At 43.9% G+C, this 18701-nt stretch overlaps 1 protein-coding gene and 1 non-coding gene across 6 annotated transcripts; both read right to left on the reverse strand.

Annotated features, from left to right (window-relative positions):
- Positions 1–1686: 1686 nt before the first annotated feature.
- gmeb1 (glucocorticoid modulatory element binding protein 1) lies at positions 1687–17708 on the reverse strand. 5 transcript variants are annotated; one of them, XM_069176194.1, is made up of 10 exons: positions 17249–17707; positions 15756–15952; positions 15559–15611; positions 15343–15458; positions 12874–12977; positions 10615–10763; positions 9412–9537; positions 9166–9303; positions 8769–8906; positions 1687–5013 (listed from the first exon to the last, which is right to left on the reverse strand). In XM_069176194.1, the coding sequence occupies exons 2-10, from the start codon at positions 15890–15892 to the stop codon at positions 4160–4162; spliced, it is 1815 nt and encodes a 604-aa protein (XP_069032295.1). In that variant the 5' UTR covers positions 15893–15952; positions 17249–17707; the 3' UTR covers positions 1687–4159. The 5 variants fall into 5 exon arrangements, with proteins under 5 accessions (XP_069032295.1, XP_069032296.1, XP_069032294.1 ...); XM_069176195.1 differs by having other exon boundaries at positions 17065–17707; XM_069176193.1 differs by having other exon boundaries at positions 16261–17707.
- Positions 17622–17755, reverse strand: LOC138215133 (U11 spliceosomal RNA). The gene has a single exon (XR_011179703.1). It is a non-coding gene; the product is annotated as a U11 spliceosomal RNA (small nuclear RNA).
- Positions 17756–18701: the final 946 nt, after the last annotated feature.

The following is an 18701-nucleotide window of genomic DNA, read 5'->3' on the forward strand; positions in this document are numbered from 1 at the left end:
AGCTAAAAGGTGGTGTGATTGGACTTAAAGTCGTCAGCTCGCCAGAAATAAACTCTAAACTGAGCCTGTTGCTAACATATTTGCATGTCAACTTTATACAGTAAGTTAATAATGTATCCAATGGTTTTAAGTTTTAGATTGTTTTGGTATTCTTCTAAGGAATTTAACAATTTCTACTTTAGATACGTAGAACACGTTAGCCATAGCACAGTCGGCCATTTTCAGCTTCGTCACCTGCCCGAAGTAGACCAAAAATGAAACAAATGCAGCCTTAAGTAAAAAAATTGGTCATCAAAATTGAGCAATTTTCTATCTTTCTTTTCAGTTGAGTAAATGACTCTCAGTTTGGATGTGAAAACAAGCAATACATGATAACGATAGGCATGTTGACTTTCCAAAGTAACACTAAGCCCTGTGTGTTTCAGGGTTGTTGTAGAAGTATGCTAGAAAGGGAATTTGACTATTTCTATTTTGGATGAGTAGAAAAGGCCCTCCCTAAAGATTTGATGTATGTGTGTAACTGTAACTGTTCAGCTGCACCGAGTTAACAAAAAATGAATGCAGATGATCAAAATTGAGTATTTTTCCATCTTAGTTCATTGAGTTAATGAACTACTTTCAGTATGCAGTGGTTTAAATCATGTTTTCTGGAGTAGACACTAAGAACTTGTTAATTTTTAGGTACATGTGGTATAAAAGGTTCGTATCATCAACCCAGAAATATTTGCTAAAGTTTTCAAAACATTGTAAACTCTTGCTCTCAGTAGTCATCACACTACAAGCGAAACATAAGGAATGTCATGACGATGGAAGCAGGCCTGGTTACAATCAGCATGTAAAAGACAGACATGCATGTTTTTGTCACCGTGTCTATCATTGAATTATGAAGTCAGGCATAAGAGTTTCATCTTTTTATGAGTCTCTTCTGATGCTGTAGAGCTCGAAGCCTGTAATATTCACCGACTACTGGATGTCACGCTCACGGATCTGTTCTCAGCTCCACAGCCGCGTTGGCCCGTCTTCTAGCCGCCTTCCGAGCCCTCAGGAGCCTCTGAGACATTTCCGACATGTAACCGATGCCTGAGGAAATCCAATCTACAGTCTGTGGAACATGTCTGTAATTTACTCAGACAGCGTGTCCTCTCCTCCTGCACCACACAATGACCCCCGAGGCTCAGTTTCTCAACCTTTTAGCCCCCACCTGGCCCCCCGAGTAGCATCGCATTCAGCCACTGTTGATGATGATGTTTCCCTCGGATTATACTCCCCACACACACACACACCTACAATTAGTTCATCTCGGTGTGTGTTTCAGCCCTCTGGTTTGTGCATTTGCGCGTCTTTGTTCTTGTACAACTGGAATCCTGATGCCTTGCCCTCATGCAGCCTGTGTGGGAGTGTTAGGGGGGCTACAAGAAGAGGGAAATGTAATAACCAAGCGAGCCCCGGTGCCCTGTCAGCACGGCTCATCCTCCAGAGAGGCCTGCCCATCACGGACCTCGGCGGCGCAGATTATACGCCGTCCACCGCAATAAACCTGACACACGGAGGAGTCCGAGATTACAGCGGCGCACTATTTCCACCGTCTCTTAATGCAGCTGTAGCTCTGGTCTCATGTTTGAGCCCGTAGTGCAGCGAACACGCAGCGCGCTCTGCTGGTCAAACACTGAAACAACCACTCCCACCTGTGTTTCTTTTAAGTTTTAATCTGATATTAAAACACATTACAAAGTCAGTATGCAAATACCCTCATTTGTTAAATTAAATTATTGGAAAAGCACAAGTCTTGAACAGGTCTTTGCTGATGTGAGCTCTAACCATGAACTCAAATGAATTCATGTTTGCACCTTAAACAGAGAGGCCCTTATTTTCAGTTTGAAAACTAATAAATAAAAACACTACTTTAGAAGTGTAAAATACAGGCAAGTTTGACATTAAGTATATATATGTTCTTTTATATCCTGACTCAAACAATCAGCCCAGTAGCTCACACTATCTATGATACTGAGAAAAAAGCAAATCGGTGTTCGCGATAAAAGAATAGTGGAAAAAGATCTATCAGGCAGTAAGAAACCACTGAGAAGAAGTGCAGCAGCGATGAAGTTTCAGTGAGGAGTTCGGTCTGTGTTCATTCACCGCTGCACAGAAACAATGGGACCAATAGCGTGGCCCTATTCTGAAGAAATGTGGAGAGAGCAGGCGTCGTCGTCTTCCTGTCGTCCCAGCAGGACGTCACACAGTGCAAAAACAACCCAACACAGCTCGGGTGCGAAACTACGACAATAACACACAGTGCAAACTTTCCCAGCCTCCTGTACCACCAACACTGTTCCTGGTAAAGAGTCCGACGGGCAGCAGAGATCTGCAGCCGGCTGCTGCCGAGTCTGTAAGACGAGGACGAGGACGAGGACGAGGATGAGGGCTGATCAGCACACAGCTGCAGTGCGTCGTCTCGTCCTCAGGTTGTTCCTGGAGGCTCAAAGGAAAATTATGGTTTACCACAACGCAGGACTAATTTTCTTAGTTTTGGCCGTCATTTTCATTACTGATAATAATACTGGTATTAAAGCTGCAACGATCGGTTCATCAACAGTAAATGTATTAGATGAAGTATGGACGATAGATGCATTGTTTTGGTCGAGTTTTCATGAAAGTTCCAAATATATTCATCTTCAACCTTCATAAATGTGATGATTTGCTGCTTTTCTTTGTCATATGTAACAGTAAACTGAAAATATTTAGATTTGGGGATTTGCGTCAAATAAAACAAGCTATTGGAATACACAAGCTTGAGCTACAGGAAACTATCAGTAAACTTGCTGGTATTTCAACATTTTCAAAAATCTGCAGAGTAATTGAAAATAACTGATGAGCTTTATGAGAACAACATATCTGTACAACAAACTTCATGGTTTCTGTGGGCGTCAGTGTAATTGCACAGGCTTCTGCTACAACTGGAGGCACACTGAGAAACACGACGGAGACCTCGTGGCAGCAAAACAAGAGCTGCTTTGTTTACTGTGTTTGGCCGGATGTTAGGAAATAGGAAAAGGAGAACAGAGCTGTGAATCTGGAACACGCATGACGACAGACACACGGAACACAAAACAAGTGTCCAGTTTACTTGTGTCACATGTTTTGCTGTGAGGACGTCACACAGGCCCTCGTGGACACCGGGATACCGTACGAGTGAGGAGACGCTCACGCAGGCCGGGAACAAGACAAAGATTATCCAGATTAATAAACCTGGAAACTTTGTTGCACCACAGACGGTTTTTATATTGACGGCAAAATAAAAATGGGACTTTCTCTGAAACACAGCTTACGTAGTGCACATGCACGTAGTTGATTAGCCGACGCACTATTCCTGTCTCATCTGAGACAGGCCTGTGGTAAGTCTTTAAATGCATTAATCCATCTCACCAGCAGGCCTCACTGAGCTCCTCCTGCACTGTTTAACAGAGTCTGTCCAAAGTTTGGAGATAAAATCACAAACAGAGGTTTTGGTAGAGGGACAGTCCAGCTCTGTCAAACCTTCCTTTATAAACGTTAGCTCGTTGGTTGCAAAAGCAAATTTGTGGTAAATGCTCCAGATTGAGTAGCTGCAGATCGACTGTACGTGATACGTGCTGACATACTTTAGTTCAAGATCATCTCAACAAAAATAACCCTTGCGTAGAGGTTTGGTTCAGGACCTATGATGCATCACTGTACAGGAAACACAGTCCTCAGCGAATCAGTCAGCCTGTAAACCGCGATGGATGTTTACATGTTCGGTTCGGTCTCAGCCTGTTTACAGCCTGTCTGATCACCTCCCTGCTCTCCTCCCAGCAACGTCTCCGTGCTTTACGATGTCTGCAGTTCGGTGAGTGAAGGATAAACACTGAAAATAGAAATGACGGCCAGAACTCCAAAAATAAGAGCGAAGTTGTCATAAACCAGAACTATCCTTCAAATACAAAACAAACGGAGGCATTCGTGTTCTTTGTTGTGATGCCTGTTTGTTTCAGTAAGAATGAACACGCTGAGAGGAGCATGTACGCTAGTGCTCAGTCTGAGGCCAAAGCAGTGTGTGAATTTGGAAATTCTGGATATTTACAGTTTCACGAGTCTGTCAGCCATGAGTTCCTACCTGTGCTGGATAAAATAAAAGTGAGTCTCATTTGACCTTGTTTTCTTCCTGAGAATTGTCTCCTATCACCACTATCTGGACGCCTGACAACTGTCCGCTGGCGTCCAGCTGCAGCCCCTGAACCCCTTCAGTCTGCGCCTCCTGCATTTGGCACTGCGTTTCCACCGACTCCGCTGCCATCGTCACCTCCATCCCGCTCTGGACCACCATGGTGGCCCCGTCTCGGCCCGGCGCCTCGGTCAGCTGCAGCTCCATCACTCCCACCGCCTGCTCCACCGGAGCCGGGTTGATCTCGATGACCGTGTGCTCCTGGCCGGCCTCCACCTCGGCCTGCATCACCTCTTGCTGCACCAGCATGGTGCCGTCCACCACCTGGCCTTCTATGGGCACCATATCGCCGCCGCCGGTGTGCTGGCTCAGGTGCACCAGCTCCATGGGGCTCACCACCGTGCCCAGCTGGCTGGAGTCCTGCATGGCGGTGGTGCCCAGCAGCGTGAGCCCCGAGGACGGGTGCAAGGTGATGGTGTCCGCCTTCCCGTCTCCGGTCACCATGTAGCGGGTGAAGAGCTGCGAGCCGGCGGGGAGCAGGGTGACCGCGTTGGAGGACTGGCCCAGGGAGGCGATGGGGAGGCCGGCCACGGTAAACGGCTGGCCCACGGAGGACAGCGAGATGGGGGAGAGGACGGTGAACTGCTGGGATTGCAGCGCGGCCTGCTGGGTGATGGGCGAGGTCAGGAGGGTGGTGGTGGAGGCGGGCCTCTGGAGACGAGGCCGCTTGGTCGGCCGCTTGGTGGGAGTTTTGTTTTTGGCGGGCTGCGGGCAGGAGAGAAACGCTCGCACCTGCTGCTGCTTCCTCTGTTCCTCCAGCTGCACCTCCAGGTCTGCAGACACACAACAGGACTCACAATGACTCAGTGTGCGATCATCAAGCATCAAACATTTCATTTTCCCCACCACAGATTGTGTACGGCCTAATATTGATCTTTGACATCAATATTCATCAGACATGGTGGGCACCCTTAAGCCAGCAAATGCCAAGTCCAGTCTCCAAACATAAACAGTGACTTAATAAAAACGTCATCCGTCTTGTTTCACATTTAGTATTCAAACACTGTGCTAACAGGACAAATGTGGGAGACACAAAACGTCTCTTCTTTTATCTGTTGTCATTTTGAATCCAATAACAGAAATAAACTTCAGTGAGTTAATAACATTGTTGTGAACACCTCCGAGGCGGCTCCACGGCCGCCAATAATTTGATTTGCAACATAAAGGGGAAGTATTTTATGAATAAGTTACATCCCATCACCAACAAACTCCTGCACTAACAAACTGACACCAGCCGACCAACACACACTGCAGCACTTTGCAAAACTTAGCCAACTAAGATCAGGTGAAGAAAATAACTTTTTATGTGCTTCACTTCAGAAGCCCTGTGATGGTGAACGTTACAGCAGAGTGGCTGTAAAACAAAAGTTGAACAACTCAGTGGACCACTCTGATGCATCTCAGTGAACTGCTCCGTTTTCAAATGAAAATTCGAATGGAATCACGAGATCATCAAAGGTTCCCACCTCTGATGATAAATACCGACTCCTCAACACACGGGGGTTGTACAAAATCTAAATGCAACATTACCGATGACACTAGATAGATGTTTGTTACCAAATTGCACATCAGGAGTCAGAGGCAACTTCTGCCCTCAAGTTTTTATGTCCACAGGCATCGACCCTGGAGAAGTGAGTCACCTCACATTTTTTACGGGACTTTTACTTTCAGAGCAAACCAAGCCTGAAATAGCTGCTTCCAACTCTACGTGTAGTTACATTCTACATGTATTTATTTCCCCGTTCTGATGCAAAGAAAAGTGAACACAACTCTTTTCTTTGATGTGTGGCTGACAGTTATTAGCCTCCTTCCTGTTGACTGAACGATTATTACAGGTGAACCACAAACATTCGGAAAAATTAATCCAAGATAATGTATTCAGGATGTTTCACCCAGAGCTGAAGACCGAATTCTGAATACTGTGAACTGGCAGTGATGCTGATGTTACAGTTGAAGTTTGAGGGACACATGTAACCATAAACAACTTGTGAGCGGGGTTTAATTGATGCATCACTCTTCCTCTCCCTCACTTCCAAACAGTGACATCGGTGCTGGTGGAGCGGTGTGGTGTCGTCCATTGATTCTCCATCAGCATAAACACACTTTTTCCATTTGCTTTCTTGCCGGGTTGAAAAAGGTCTGTGAGGTTAATTGAAATACGATGGGCTCCGAGCAGTCTCATTTTTATGCCACTGCGAGTCTGCCGTGTTTGTATTAGTGGGTGATCTTCTGCAACAAAACAAACACTCCTAATTTCTCCCGAAACTGCATTAACGGATGACAAACTGTGGGCAGGAAGAGGGACTGATAAATCAGAAACAAAAAAACAACTGAAGCCCAGAGATGGTAAAGGGAACACATAAATATGTCCTCCGAGGTTGGACAGCCATCTGTGTTTTCATATCTTCGTCGTTACAGGAGATGAGAGCGCTGGGTGTCATCACTCCTTTTAGATGTCAGTACAGTCGATCTCACGACACAGCTGCTGTCATTTACTTCTATTTCACTCTATCAGAGAAATATGTGTTGGAAAACTATGTTGGCTGCGTTTTATTTTGTGAGATGATGTAGCAATAATGCCCGACGCTCACCACCTTGGTGGGGACTGCCGGTAAACATATTAGTCCATTTCTGAGGTGTGATCATATTTCACACCAGTTCCAGCATCAAACAAGAAAAACAGAAAGATATGTAAATGAGAACGATGAGCTGTTGCATTCAGCGGGGTAAAAACAGTGTGGGTGATCTCAGGGAGCAGGACGGGTCAGAACCATGTCATCACCCTCGTGTGTCATTTATTAGTGTGTATTCACCTCAAACTAATCATTGGGTTTGTGTCATCTTAGAACGAGCTCTAAATATCCAGGTTGGGAGCAGGTCACCGCCGTGTTTTACGAAGGCTGTAGTCGACTCTCAATTTTGTCAGTCGGATCAGATTTGGATGTTCAATACAAAGATTTGACTGTGTTAATGTTTATTTATCATACAGACTACCTGACACTTAGAAAACAAGCAGTGTTCTCTCCTTTCTCTACGGATCGCTGAGGGTTTCTTGTTTCCAGGGGCGCGTGGCGGAAGGTGGCGGAAGGTGTTGAACTCAGTCGCTCCCCCGGGGACCTCCATGCGAGTCTGCTGGGGCACACGAGTCCGACCCCTTCAGTGCCAGTGCAAAACCCTCCGTAGTCTGGGCCTCGCTCTCGACAACTTTGTGCTCCCCACCCCCTCGCCAAGGCCTGATGGACTTACATGAGGATGCACACAGAAACCAGTGCAGAGTTCCCGCCCGGCGACACCCGGTCTTAGCCCGCCACTCAGAACCTGAACCTCAGCGCGGAGCAGCAGCAGCTTGGTCCTGGTTCTCCTCTGTGTGCCTGCAGTGTCCAACTAAACTCCCTTCAACCCGAGGGTTCAATATCTGCGTGTAAAATGTGCCTCTACCTCCATTGACGGAGCCACCGACTAATAATTCAACACGTTGACTATCAGAGGGGAACCACCATATCCTACACACTGCTGCTTCAAGAGAAAGCTCGAGAAATGAAATGGAGCAATGAAAACAAATACGCGCAGTCACATACATGTGAATTTGATGCTTGAGAGGCGCGAGCTGGCAAACATAGACCCGGCACGTTCAGGAGGCAGAGACGGGTTATCTTTTATCACAACACAGAGACTTGCTGTGGACGTTGTAATTATTACAACTAAAAACTGGTAACGAAACTGCAACCTTTGTGTTGTTTTAGCTGCTCTGATGTTCAACAACAAGGTTCAGAGTCAAGCAACAGAAATGTGAAATATAATGAATCATTCTGCAGCCAACAAATCCCCTTCATCTCCCTCTCTCTCTAACCAGCGAAGGAAAGAAAGTGTACAAATGTGAGATAACTTAGCAGTGCTGTCGTGAACAGATTTAAATGATCTAAAATCCACAAAACAACTATAAGATGCCATATTTCCATGACAGGTACTCACAATGTGTAAATATTCATGCACCATTCAGCAGGTTAAAGTAAGGTGTTACCCTGTAGTCTGTGGCCTGCAGCAGTTCAACGAGTTCAATCTCAGGTAACTTTAAATGAATTCAAAGCATCAGCGATTTATTTAATTGATGTTCAATGAATGGAAAAGGAGATTATTTCCACTTTCTCTAGTGCAGCTGCAGCAGAGTCCCTCCAGTCAGACACAAGGTGAAGCTGATGAACATCACAGAGCAGCGACACAACGTGAGGCTCACGTTTGATGGTTAATGAGAGGAGTTTTCATCAGAGTCATGCTTGTCTGGTAACGAGTCCCAAAATCACAATTAAAATGGCCGACTGTGTTTCAATCAAAGAAGCTACATTCTTCAGTATATTTTGTAACTGCAGTAATCTGTTTGGTTACTGAATGAAAATAAAACAGCTCATTACCAACAAAACAAACGAGACAAATAAGACATTTGAAAACGAGTTAATAAAAATGTTTCAGACGTGTTCAGTGGATCGGTGGTGTCTCCCGGAGGGGAGTGTTGTACTGGCTGTGTACTCACTGGTGAGCGTGCTGAGGATCTGCTCCTGGCTGGGATCCGTCTGCTGCCTCCTCCTCTCCACAATCTTCTTGACCGAGTCGAGCAGGCCGAAGACTTGGGCGAGGTTACTGAGCACCGCCACCTCTACCAGACAGGAATCTGGGATCAGTGCGGCAATCAATCACAGGGTCACTTGGTCAGTCAGAAAGGAGGAACAAACTCAGCGGTTGTACTATAAAGCATAATGTACGGTCTTTACTGTTACAGAAACCGCTCTTAAAGCCGTCTGTGGTTGGATTTTCATCCATCAGCTTCCAACAGCAGCTGAATTTGTTCTTTCTTTCCATTTCTTTCACGCACATGCGCCTGCATGCGCTTCTGTTTGCAGCAGTCAGTAGGTGTTAGCGTAGTAGTGTACCTGTGTCCTGTAAGGCAGCCGGCTCGCTGTGCAGCTGCACGCTGTTCAGCAGCTCCAGCAGCTCCGTGTTGATGTTGGTCACCACTTCACCCAGCAGACCCACGTCAGCGATGCCCTTCCAGAAGTTCAGCGTGTCCTCTGTGGACGAACACACGGCACAGACGAGTCTCTGTGTTTATATGAATGAATGCTCTCCAGCCGATATCATATTCATTGTGAATGTAAAGATCTGAGCTGGGATGTAACCTGAGATCTCATTTGATCCCTTCTTGTCTGCAGACTCCAGCGAGCTCGAGCTCCACTCCGACTTCCCACTCAGGACTTCGACTCGGTCCTCTCCCACTGCACCACCGTTACCCAGCACCACCTGAGCTGCAGTTTACACATGGGATAACACATTACACTTGTATCATAGATGAACACAAAAACTGACCCGGAAAAATCTCTGTGCTTGTGTGTCAGCTATAAGGTGAACAGAGCGGGAGTCTGTATATTGTAAACAGAGGATGCCTGTTTTGTAGGAAGTTGGATCTTCGGCACTTCTGTCGACGCCGCTGCTGCTCGTCTCTGGGAGACTCTCAAGGCTACAACATGTGAGGGGAAGATCAGGAACAGAAGCAGTACAGCAGTGAGCTTCTTTTTGTTTGTCTACTTCTACCATCTTAAGGTGCACTGTCTCTTTTATATTATATATTATCTATTGTTTATACTGTTTATTCTGTATATATCACAGGTAGATCTCTTCTTTCTGTAACAAACCACTCGTCTTTTATTCATTCTGAACATTGGTTTGGGATTTCTCTAGGTTTCTGGAGGGAATCGGTGCAGTGGTTATCAAATTATCATTAATATTATCATACAATATTGTATTAATATCATGGAATATAACAGGGCATTCTTTTAGCAAGTGATTCAACATGATGTCATGCTCGTACAGTAGCTGGCTGGCTCAAGTTCAAGCTGAGCTTCCCCTTTCTGTCACATGACAGGTTGTAGCGACCTCAGAGAGACTCCCACACTTCTATAGTGTTTTGTATACGGTGGGCCGGGCTTAGTGAAGCTGAGCTTTCAAAAACAGTGAAAAAAGAGGTCCAGGTCACAGTCAGTTTTATCACAAGGCAACTGGACTTCTTTTAGTTTCTTGAAGATGTTTCAGCTGGCATCCTAAAAACCTGAAGAAGCTTTGGGATCAGAGGTGAGTAGTCAGGGAAGTATGTCTGTCTAACCTGATGAAGCTGTCATCAAGTTCACCAGAAACGTGCACTAAACAGCAAACATGTAACTTGTAAATGACATCATGGAGAAGACTTTGATTTTTATTTTTTTACTTGCTTTTTAAACTTGTTTTACTGCCAACACACTTAATATAAAGCAACCCAAATGTGCCTGAAATACATATGAAGTTTTCTTTGACATGTTTTTTCCAGTACACTCTGTATATATTCTCACCCTGAGAGGTCGTGGGCGTAGTGAGCCCACTGCCGTCCGGAGGGAAGCGTGTGTTGTTGATTAAAAGGTCAAACTTGGTGCTGCGACACGTGTTGGTACACAGTGTGCTGTGCTGGTAGAAGTCCAGCTGACCAGAATCCATCATTTTTCTGGAGGGCAGAGAAGATGAAGGAAATAAAAAGAGTTTAGTTTCACTGTTGACACCCTCAATGCTGTCAAAACCGTTCACGTCCCTCAGAACTGACCTGCCATATTTGATATGTCACTTCCTGAGCTACATTTTCTGGTTGCAAGTGGAGAACCTTTCGGACTCTGTACACTTATTCCACTTGTTTGGCAGTTCAACTGACGAGGGCGACTGCATAAAGTGCAGCGGCTGATTCATGTGCAGGAGTTGCCCACACAAACAGCCTGAGTGGCAGCAATATTCAGAGCAGTTCACACAAAACATGTGAGGAGCACATACGAGCCTCCCACAGTGCAGGAAGAGCAGTCGTGCAGTAGAATATTTGTGGGTTTCTAAATGAGGTTTTGCTTGCTGGAGCGACTTTTTCTGTTCCACCTGGAGTGGAACATTGATGTGAAGTTAATATGAAGCTTCAGAAGCGTTGGTTTTTCAGAGCTACAGTCTTTTACAGTCACACTCTCTCTTTGTGTTTCTCTGGAGAGTATTTCCTGCATCTTCATTTTTGTTTATAGTTTTGAGCTGCACACACAACTTCTTTCTTCTTCTGTAGTCGCCCTCAGGTGTTTTTCCTGTTTGTACCGTAGCATCAAATCTCACAGCGCCACACATGTTTCACTGACACCTGTTAGTACCGTGCTCTTCTTCCTCTTTTGTTTCTTAATGGAATAGCTTTAACAGGTGCAGTGTCTCTGCCAGGCACCAGTAAAAACAAGGGGAAACATAGTTTTTAATACAAGACAATAGTTGCATAAACTTTTAGATTTATTATGATATAATACATTCTAAAATCAAGCCCCATCCCAAATATGTATTTTACATATTTGTGTTTATTTTGTAAATGTACATATTTGTTGAGAGTTTGTATGTTTTTAGAATTTTTTTCCTGGTTACATATTCACTACTTTCTTCCACCTTTATGCCTCAGTGGCTCCACCTGCCTATTGCTCACAGCTTCAGTCTATATTGTAGTAATAGTCAGTAAACCTCCTTTGTATTAATGTTGAATTCATCAGAATCAGAAGGACGGACCAAACAGGAACCAGTGAGGGTGACGAAGTGTGAAGACGTTTTTAAGTGTTTGTTTCCAAAAGTAGTTCCAATGTCGGTGGTGATAAAGCTTGATGAACTATGTGAACAGTTGGAGCAACTCTACCATGTATAGTGGTATCAAAGCCGGAGCAATAAAAATAAAAATAAAAATAAAAATAAAAATACAAAAAGTCATTTCCTGACATGACATTGAACTCTGCTCACATTGAGGAAGGCTCTCTGTTGTTCACAACTCGGGTGAGTTTCGTTAGATAACATGCATCATACGGTGGTCAATGCTGATTGGTCAAGGCTGCTGCAATAGTTTCAAAATTAGGCCGAGGCCGAGCCAATCAGGATGCAACAACTGGAAACAATCCTTAACAGTTACAGCACAGTGAATTTGGATCTGATAACACCAGGCTACTTTTGTGCTGTTATAACAAGTGAATTTCCCCTGTGAGGATAATAAAGTCTCAACTTTTCTCAGCTCGTAGTTGAAATAATTTACAGCTTAAGCTAAAAACAAGGTTGATGATGGGCTCTTCATTATAATAAAGAGCTAAAAGAGGCTAAAAAGATCTATAGAGCTGAGGGGGACTGCAGTCACAGCCAGATTTTCCATTATGAAATACAATATGTAACGCCTTTTACGTTAACCACGGTTACTTGATACATTGTCAATATTAAATTAGTGATTAGTGCAGCTTTAACCTGATGAACAGAAACAGGACAGGAAATGTAATAAAACTCAGAGAGATTTTATTGTCATGTTCTTTACAGCTCAGAAGAGAGGATCTACTTAGTTTCTGCTCAGAAAGCCACACAGACTATTTGATGGTGTCATATGTTGGATATTTATTCTAGACAAGTCACATCTCTGCTCCTTACGTCTGCAGAAATACATATGTATGAGCCTGCATGGAGGCTGTGATAAGGACTAATTAGCATGAGGTGTCGTACAACCAGCCAGCACTCCGAATAATGAAATAATATGGTATAATATGGTTTTGGCTGAGTGTTGAAAGAGTAAACACCCTCACCTGAGCATGACTCCCCCCATCCTGATGGCTCTCTTCCAGTCCTTCAGAGTGGCTTTTCCAGAAATGTGCACAAACTGCTTGGGACTGATCAGCTGGTCTTCATACTAGTGGAGAGAGAGAGATGGTCAAGTTGTTAAATTTAGCTCATTATGTAGATGATGAAACACCAGAAACAACAGACATCATTTATAGTATCATATTTCTTCTATGTGCTGAAAAAATAGGTGTACTGTGGTTTATGAATCATTTTGGATGTATGAAGCTGAAACACAGGATTGATGTTCTTCACTATTTTATATCAAGAGGGAATACAAAACGTTTTTCCCATAATTTTTGATGTTTTTAAGTTTGTGTTTTTTAGTTTTCGGGGCGGATTTCTCGACTGCTGTGTACTAAATGTGGGCAGATTGTTATTTTAAAATCTGACTTAATATCTGAATAAAATATTGTATTGTCATAGCAATTCTTTTTTATTTCTTCCCAGCAGTATATAAAAATAATTCAGAATATGATTAATTAAATCGATACAACCTGGACCCAGATTACTGAGAGATAAAGGGGGGATGGATGGACCAATTGAAAGTCTATCATTCTTTTGAGGTTCACTCCTAAAAAAAAAAACTCAACAGTCTCTTGCTGCACAATCTGCAATCACAATGAGCCCAGCAGCGACCACAATTTAAAACAAACTGTATGAAGCATATTATTACAGGCAGCAGGTATTTCAATTCGAAATTTTGTAAGTTTGAGAGGAAAGACAATTCACTACTTTGCTATGCTAAACTTGAGTCGGGAACACGTGAGATGTCCATCTGGGAGTATTTTGATGTATTCCTATCTGGTAAACTGAGGCGGAGCTTAATAATTATCACTGAAGTATTTTTAAAATCTGAAAAAAATAACCTTCAACAAAATCATGATTTTTTTTTTTTTTGGACAGTGTACAACTAGGAACCATTAATACTCACCACAAACTTAAAGCTATTATTGCTATACTTTTAATAATGATATATGGTAACCTAGGCTACCTGCATAATTTCCTTTACATCATGCACAGGAGCTGAAACTAGCTGGAAGAGAGTGTCTACTGCAGTCACGGAAAGTCCTGCAGAGTTTGCTTTGAGCTGTTTCTGTTGTTTCCTAATTATAGCCTGTATCATGGAAAGATGCAGGACAGAAGTCCAGAAGCAGAGAGAGAGAAAGCAGAGGGGGAGAAGAAAACATGCTGGTTAAAATAATAAAGGTCCGAATGAGCTCAGGTTTGAACTCTTTTGTCTCGCAGACACGTGCAAACACCATTTTCAATGTACGACTGTGATCCTCTTTAACAACAAGAAAACAAACATCTCAAGATGGATTAATATCGATCTGAGTGAAGAATGAGTTGAATTATTCTGTTGCGCCTTCTCAGTTTAATGACACCAGCACATTTATACATGACTGATAGGAAGTTCAACTGTCCTTTTTAAATCAGAAGCTCACAGCTGAATAAGGTTCATTAAGCAATTAGTATTTTAGCAACATGAGGACTTTCTTATTTGTCAGCGTTGCTGTTAAGCCAGAGTCTGGTTGGCCGTGAGGAGCACCAGACCAACACTTTGTGCCCCCCCCCCTCTCCCTCTAGTAATTGAACTTCCCCATACCTAACGCCTTAGCACTGCCTATGCTGCTAAATGAAAGCTGATCAAACTCTGTGCCCGTCTTTACTGTAATTTACTGTGTTTCCTTCATCTCAGCCTGCTGGTGTTGCAGCGCTGCTCTCCTTTACCACAGCTGGGTTCTAGATAGATATATACACAGATATACTTTACTGATCCCACAAGGGGGCATTCTTCAACACTGTGAGCAGTTCACTGCACATTACAGAGAGTTGTAATTGGTGTGTGAATGTGCGATTTTTTTTTTGTTTGAGAGCACAGGAGACTTCTGCTCCTGAGGTCTTTAAAATGCACAGATTTGCTGAGCTTCAATGATAATTATCAACATCAGTGAACAACACAGTGATGAAAGCCAGCAGCTTCTCGCTGTTATCTGCTGCTGACCATCGCTTCAAAGGTTAAAGTGACAAACGTAGATAGATTTCTTTTCTTCGACTTGATGCTTATAAAACATTTCATGTGGTTCAGAACATTTGTTGTACTTAGCTGTTCATTACAGGCACAGCTACAGTAGCTATGAAGGATGATCGCGAGCGCCTGTTTAATTCAACTCGTTCATAACTCCAATGTTTAAAAAAATTAGCGAGTAAATCTGTTTCAAACAGTATGAAAGAGAACATTTGTATCATCTAACCAGCCGGGAGAGATTCAGCTTAGTCAGCGTAGGCACACGTCTACTGACAGCTGTACTCAGCATACAGTGATCTGAAGCCACCAAGTTTACAGTGAGAGGAAATAAATAATAAATAGGTGACTCAATATGGGGACACATGTCAGCAGCACGTATTTATATGAACTGATGAATACCAACCTTCACGCATTTCACATTGATTCCCGGGCACACGAACTTCTTCACCAGCAGCACAGCTTTACAGTCTCCGCATGTTATCGGACAGCCGATTTCAACTTCATCTCCCTCGGTTTGGTCTGCAGGACCGAAACACACGTTCACTAACGTGTAATTTACAATCCTTATACGCGAGTACAACTTCCACGTTGTCCAAACATCATTGTGACAGCCTCTTACCTGGATGAGCTTCAACAGCCATGACAGCAGCATCCGTTTCAGCAGATTCGTCCCTGAAAAGAAAATAGTTGGTATTTTGACATGACTCTCCATAATGGCGGATCAGTTGGCTTCTCCTGTACGTAGCGATGCTTGTTGTGTTAAATTGTTCTGAAGTGAACTGTAATTTTCCTCTGCACGCCGGCATCAGTACATACCCGGCGGTGATTGGTTGGAGCTGCAGGATGACCTGAGTCTTATTCGGGTCGTCAGGGTCACCTTCACCGTCGGTCTTCACCATCACCACCTCCCCCATGGACACCGTGACCTCTTCGGTGGTCGCCATCACACTCATGAGGGTAGACTAGAGGGGGGGGGCTGCTTTAATGCCACAGCTATCCAGGAGTTTGTTCATCTGACAGGATGAGAGCACATTAAAAAAAAAACAAAAAAAAAACATGATATGATAAACAAACAAACATAATCTGATATCACAACAAGAGCTACACTGACTACTTTAACCCAAATGTAAACACTGTGTACATGCTGGCACGTTAGAACATAGTTAGGTGTTCAAATATAATTTAATCTTTCTGCAATATATCATATGTACATTATATATATATATATGTATATATATATATATATATATATATATATATATGTGTATATATATGTGTGTGTGTGTGTATATATATATATAATACATTTCCCTCCATTTACCATTAACAAAACCAAACTTCATCTGGAAATTTGTCCTTTTAATGTTGCCTTTGTCTTGCCAGCTAATAAAAACAGTAACTAACACCCACTTGTAGCAAATGACAATTAAAATTAATATAAATGTACAAATTCAGTAATACTAATGTAGCATTAGGTAAAGTTATATAGCTAAAATTAAACAAATGTTTTTTTTATTTTTTTTATATATATATTAAATATTATAGCGAGCAATATTAACTCCGTTTCTTTATAAAGCATCTTTTAATAAAGAGAGATAAGCGGTGTGTACGTGGGGGCCACATTTCCACGGCCACGTGTAACGCGTCCCGTCGTAAGTTAATTCGTAAGTTATTTCTGAGACGCTTTTTAAACAGGAAGGTTTCGCGTCTTCTTCTTCCACCACGGAGGAGAAGAAGCGGCAGGATGCTCCCCAACATGGGGGAGGAGGACACCACTGCTGCTCCACTACAAGCTGCGTCCGCCCGCGTCGTTGCAGGTAACAGTCTCGTATCTGTCGGAGTTGTCTCGGTTTTCGGGAGACGGGACTGTTTCTGTCCTCCGAGGTCCTCACAGCTGCTCGGACGGGGCTCGGCGGTAGCCATTACAGCTAACGCAAGGGCGTAACTTGACGTGCGTGAATCCGGTCGATATTGTGAACTATACTGTCCGAGACGGGTATAGCTTTGCATTTACAGTGTGACGGCTACGTGCCGCTTGTCTATGAACCGTACGTCCCTTCGTAACTCTGCATTTTAACTCTCCGCTCCCCCTCAAAATGACGTCTCCCTGTGCGGCGGCACGTACAGCAAACAACGGCACGGCGACGGCGTTGCCCCTCCAGTCTGTACGAGGCTGGCTGGCCGAACCCCCTCCGCAATAAACCCGAGACCCCCCCGGATAAAAACCGCTGCTTGCGTCGTAACAACGGATGGCATTTTGCAGGCGCGTGTATTTAAAAGCAGCCGGTACAACGTGAGCCTGTCCTTACCGTTTTATGAAGACAAACGCATCCCTAGATTTGTGGAGAGCTGCGGCGCATGCGCATTTCGCAGTTATAGCATGACTTCCTGCTGAACAGCGCTCGCCCTGTTTTCTCGCGCTCTGTAAAGTCTGCAGAAACTCGGCTGCAAACTCGACTTAAAGCAGCTTTATTACGCGACATATGCGGCGCAGGAGCACCTCTTCAGGTGCGGCCACACCTGACGAGGTGCTTCACTTTGTCAGATCGGCTCTGTGCGCTCTGCCCGCCAAACACAACCGCACGCTTCCTGAGCACGTCGGTTACAGGATTCAAATATCGGCCATAAGTCGCCCGGTTCATCTCCGTGACGGAGGAGGTGTTGACTTTGTACACGATGCGACGGGGCGCCAGGACGAGAGATCACCGGCAGCCCCTGGTTTAAAAATTGTGCTTCCGAAATCTCTTGATGGCGATTCCGCAGGAGGAGTGGTAATCCCCACCCCTCCTGTGCCAAACATAGCAGAAGCCCTTTTTAACGCTGCACTTGAACACCCCACAATATGAGGACACGTAACCGGGTTCTCAGTCAGAGGTTCACGAAGTGGGACGTCCCGTCCGAGTCGGACTGTTTTTATCACGTTCTCCGTTTTATCGAAGTGAGACGATCACTGGGACTCTGATGCGAACATATGAATCGATTCACATCGAGGTTTGACCGGTGTTGGCTGGCACATTTCATGGCCGAAAGGCATGATGGGTAAGAAAAGGCGTGGTAATGAAGTGTTGTAGGTTGTCATTGGCTGCTGTGCGCGCATCTTCTCGGTGTTGCGTTCATGTAATGCGGGGAACTCGATAATACTCTTAATCCCCAAAACATGTTGACAGCAGCTTCAAAATGCCACAAGCCATCAAGACGATGGTTTTCTGTCGCTCTCCCTCAGCCCTGCACAGTTCATCAGAGATAGGTCAAAATAAACGGTTGTATTTGATCATATTAATCATACAAATGTGATGTTTTAAAGTCCCTTCCACACTGTTAGAATAGAGAAACCCCAAATGTATTATATTGAAATTAAATATTAATACGTAAATACCAAATAAAACATTTCTTGTCAAATTTAAAGATATGTAGCCTGAATCGATTAGTTGGAAGTTGGAGATAGAAACAACTTTTCTGGTTCTGACATACTCAAATTCCCAGGCCCAATACATAAACTCAGTTGTGGTGAGACCGTTGAATATATTTTGATTATCATATCAATGATCTTTTTCTGGTTTCCTTATTGCTGAGGAACATGCGTCTTTTGGCTGAACTTAATCTCATCTGGATTTATGTGACTCTCGGCTCTTCTCTGTAATTACATGTTATCCAAGTCTTTACTTTGACCGCCAAATTAAAACAAAGGGACCAATCTGGGTCATGATGATCCTTGTTCAAACTGTCAGAAGAGGGCGCCAAACTCTTCTTTAAAAAAAAAAT

The sequence above is a fragment of the Embiotoca jacksoni genome, unplaced genomic scaffold (genome assembly GCF_022577435.1).
Source record: "Embiotoca jacksoni isolate LCO1_2020_lvr unplaced genomic scaffold, fEmbJac1.0.p SCAF_7, whole genome shotgun sequence".
In the NCBI taxonomy this organism is placed as follows: domain Eukaryota; kingdom Metazoa; phylum Chordata; class Actinopteri; family Embiotocidae; genus Embiotoca; species Embiotoca jacksoni.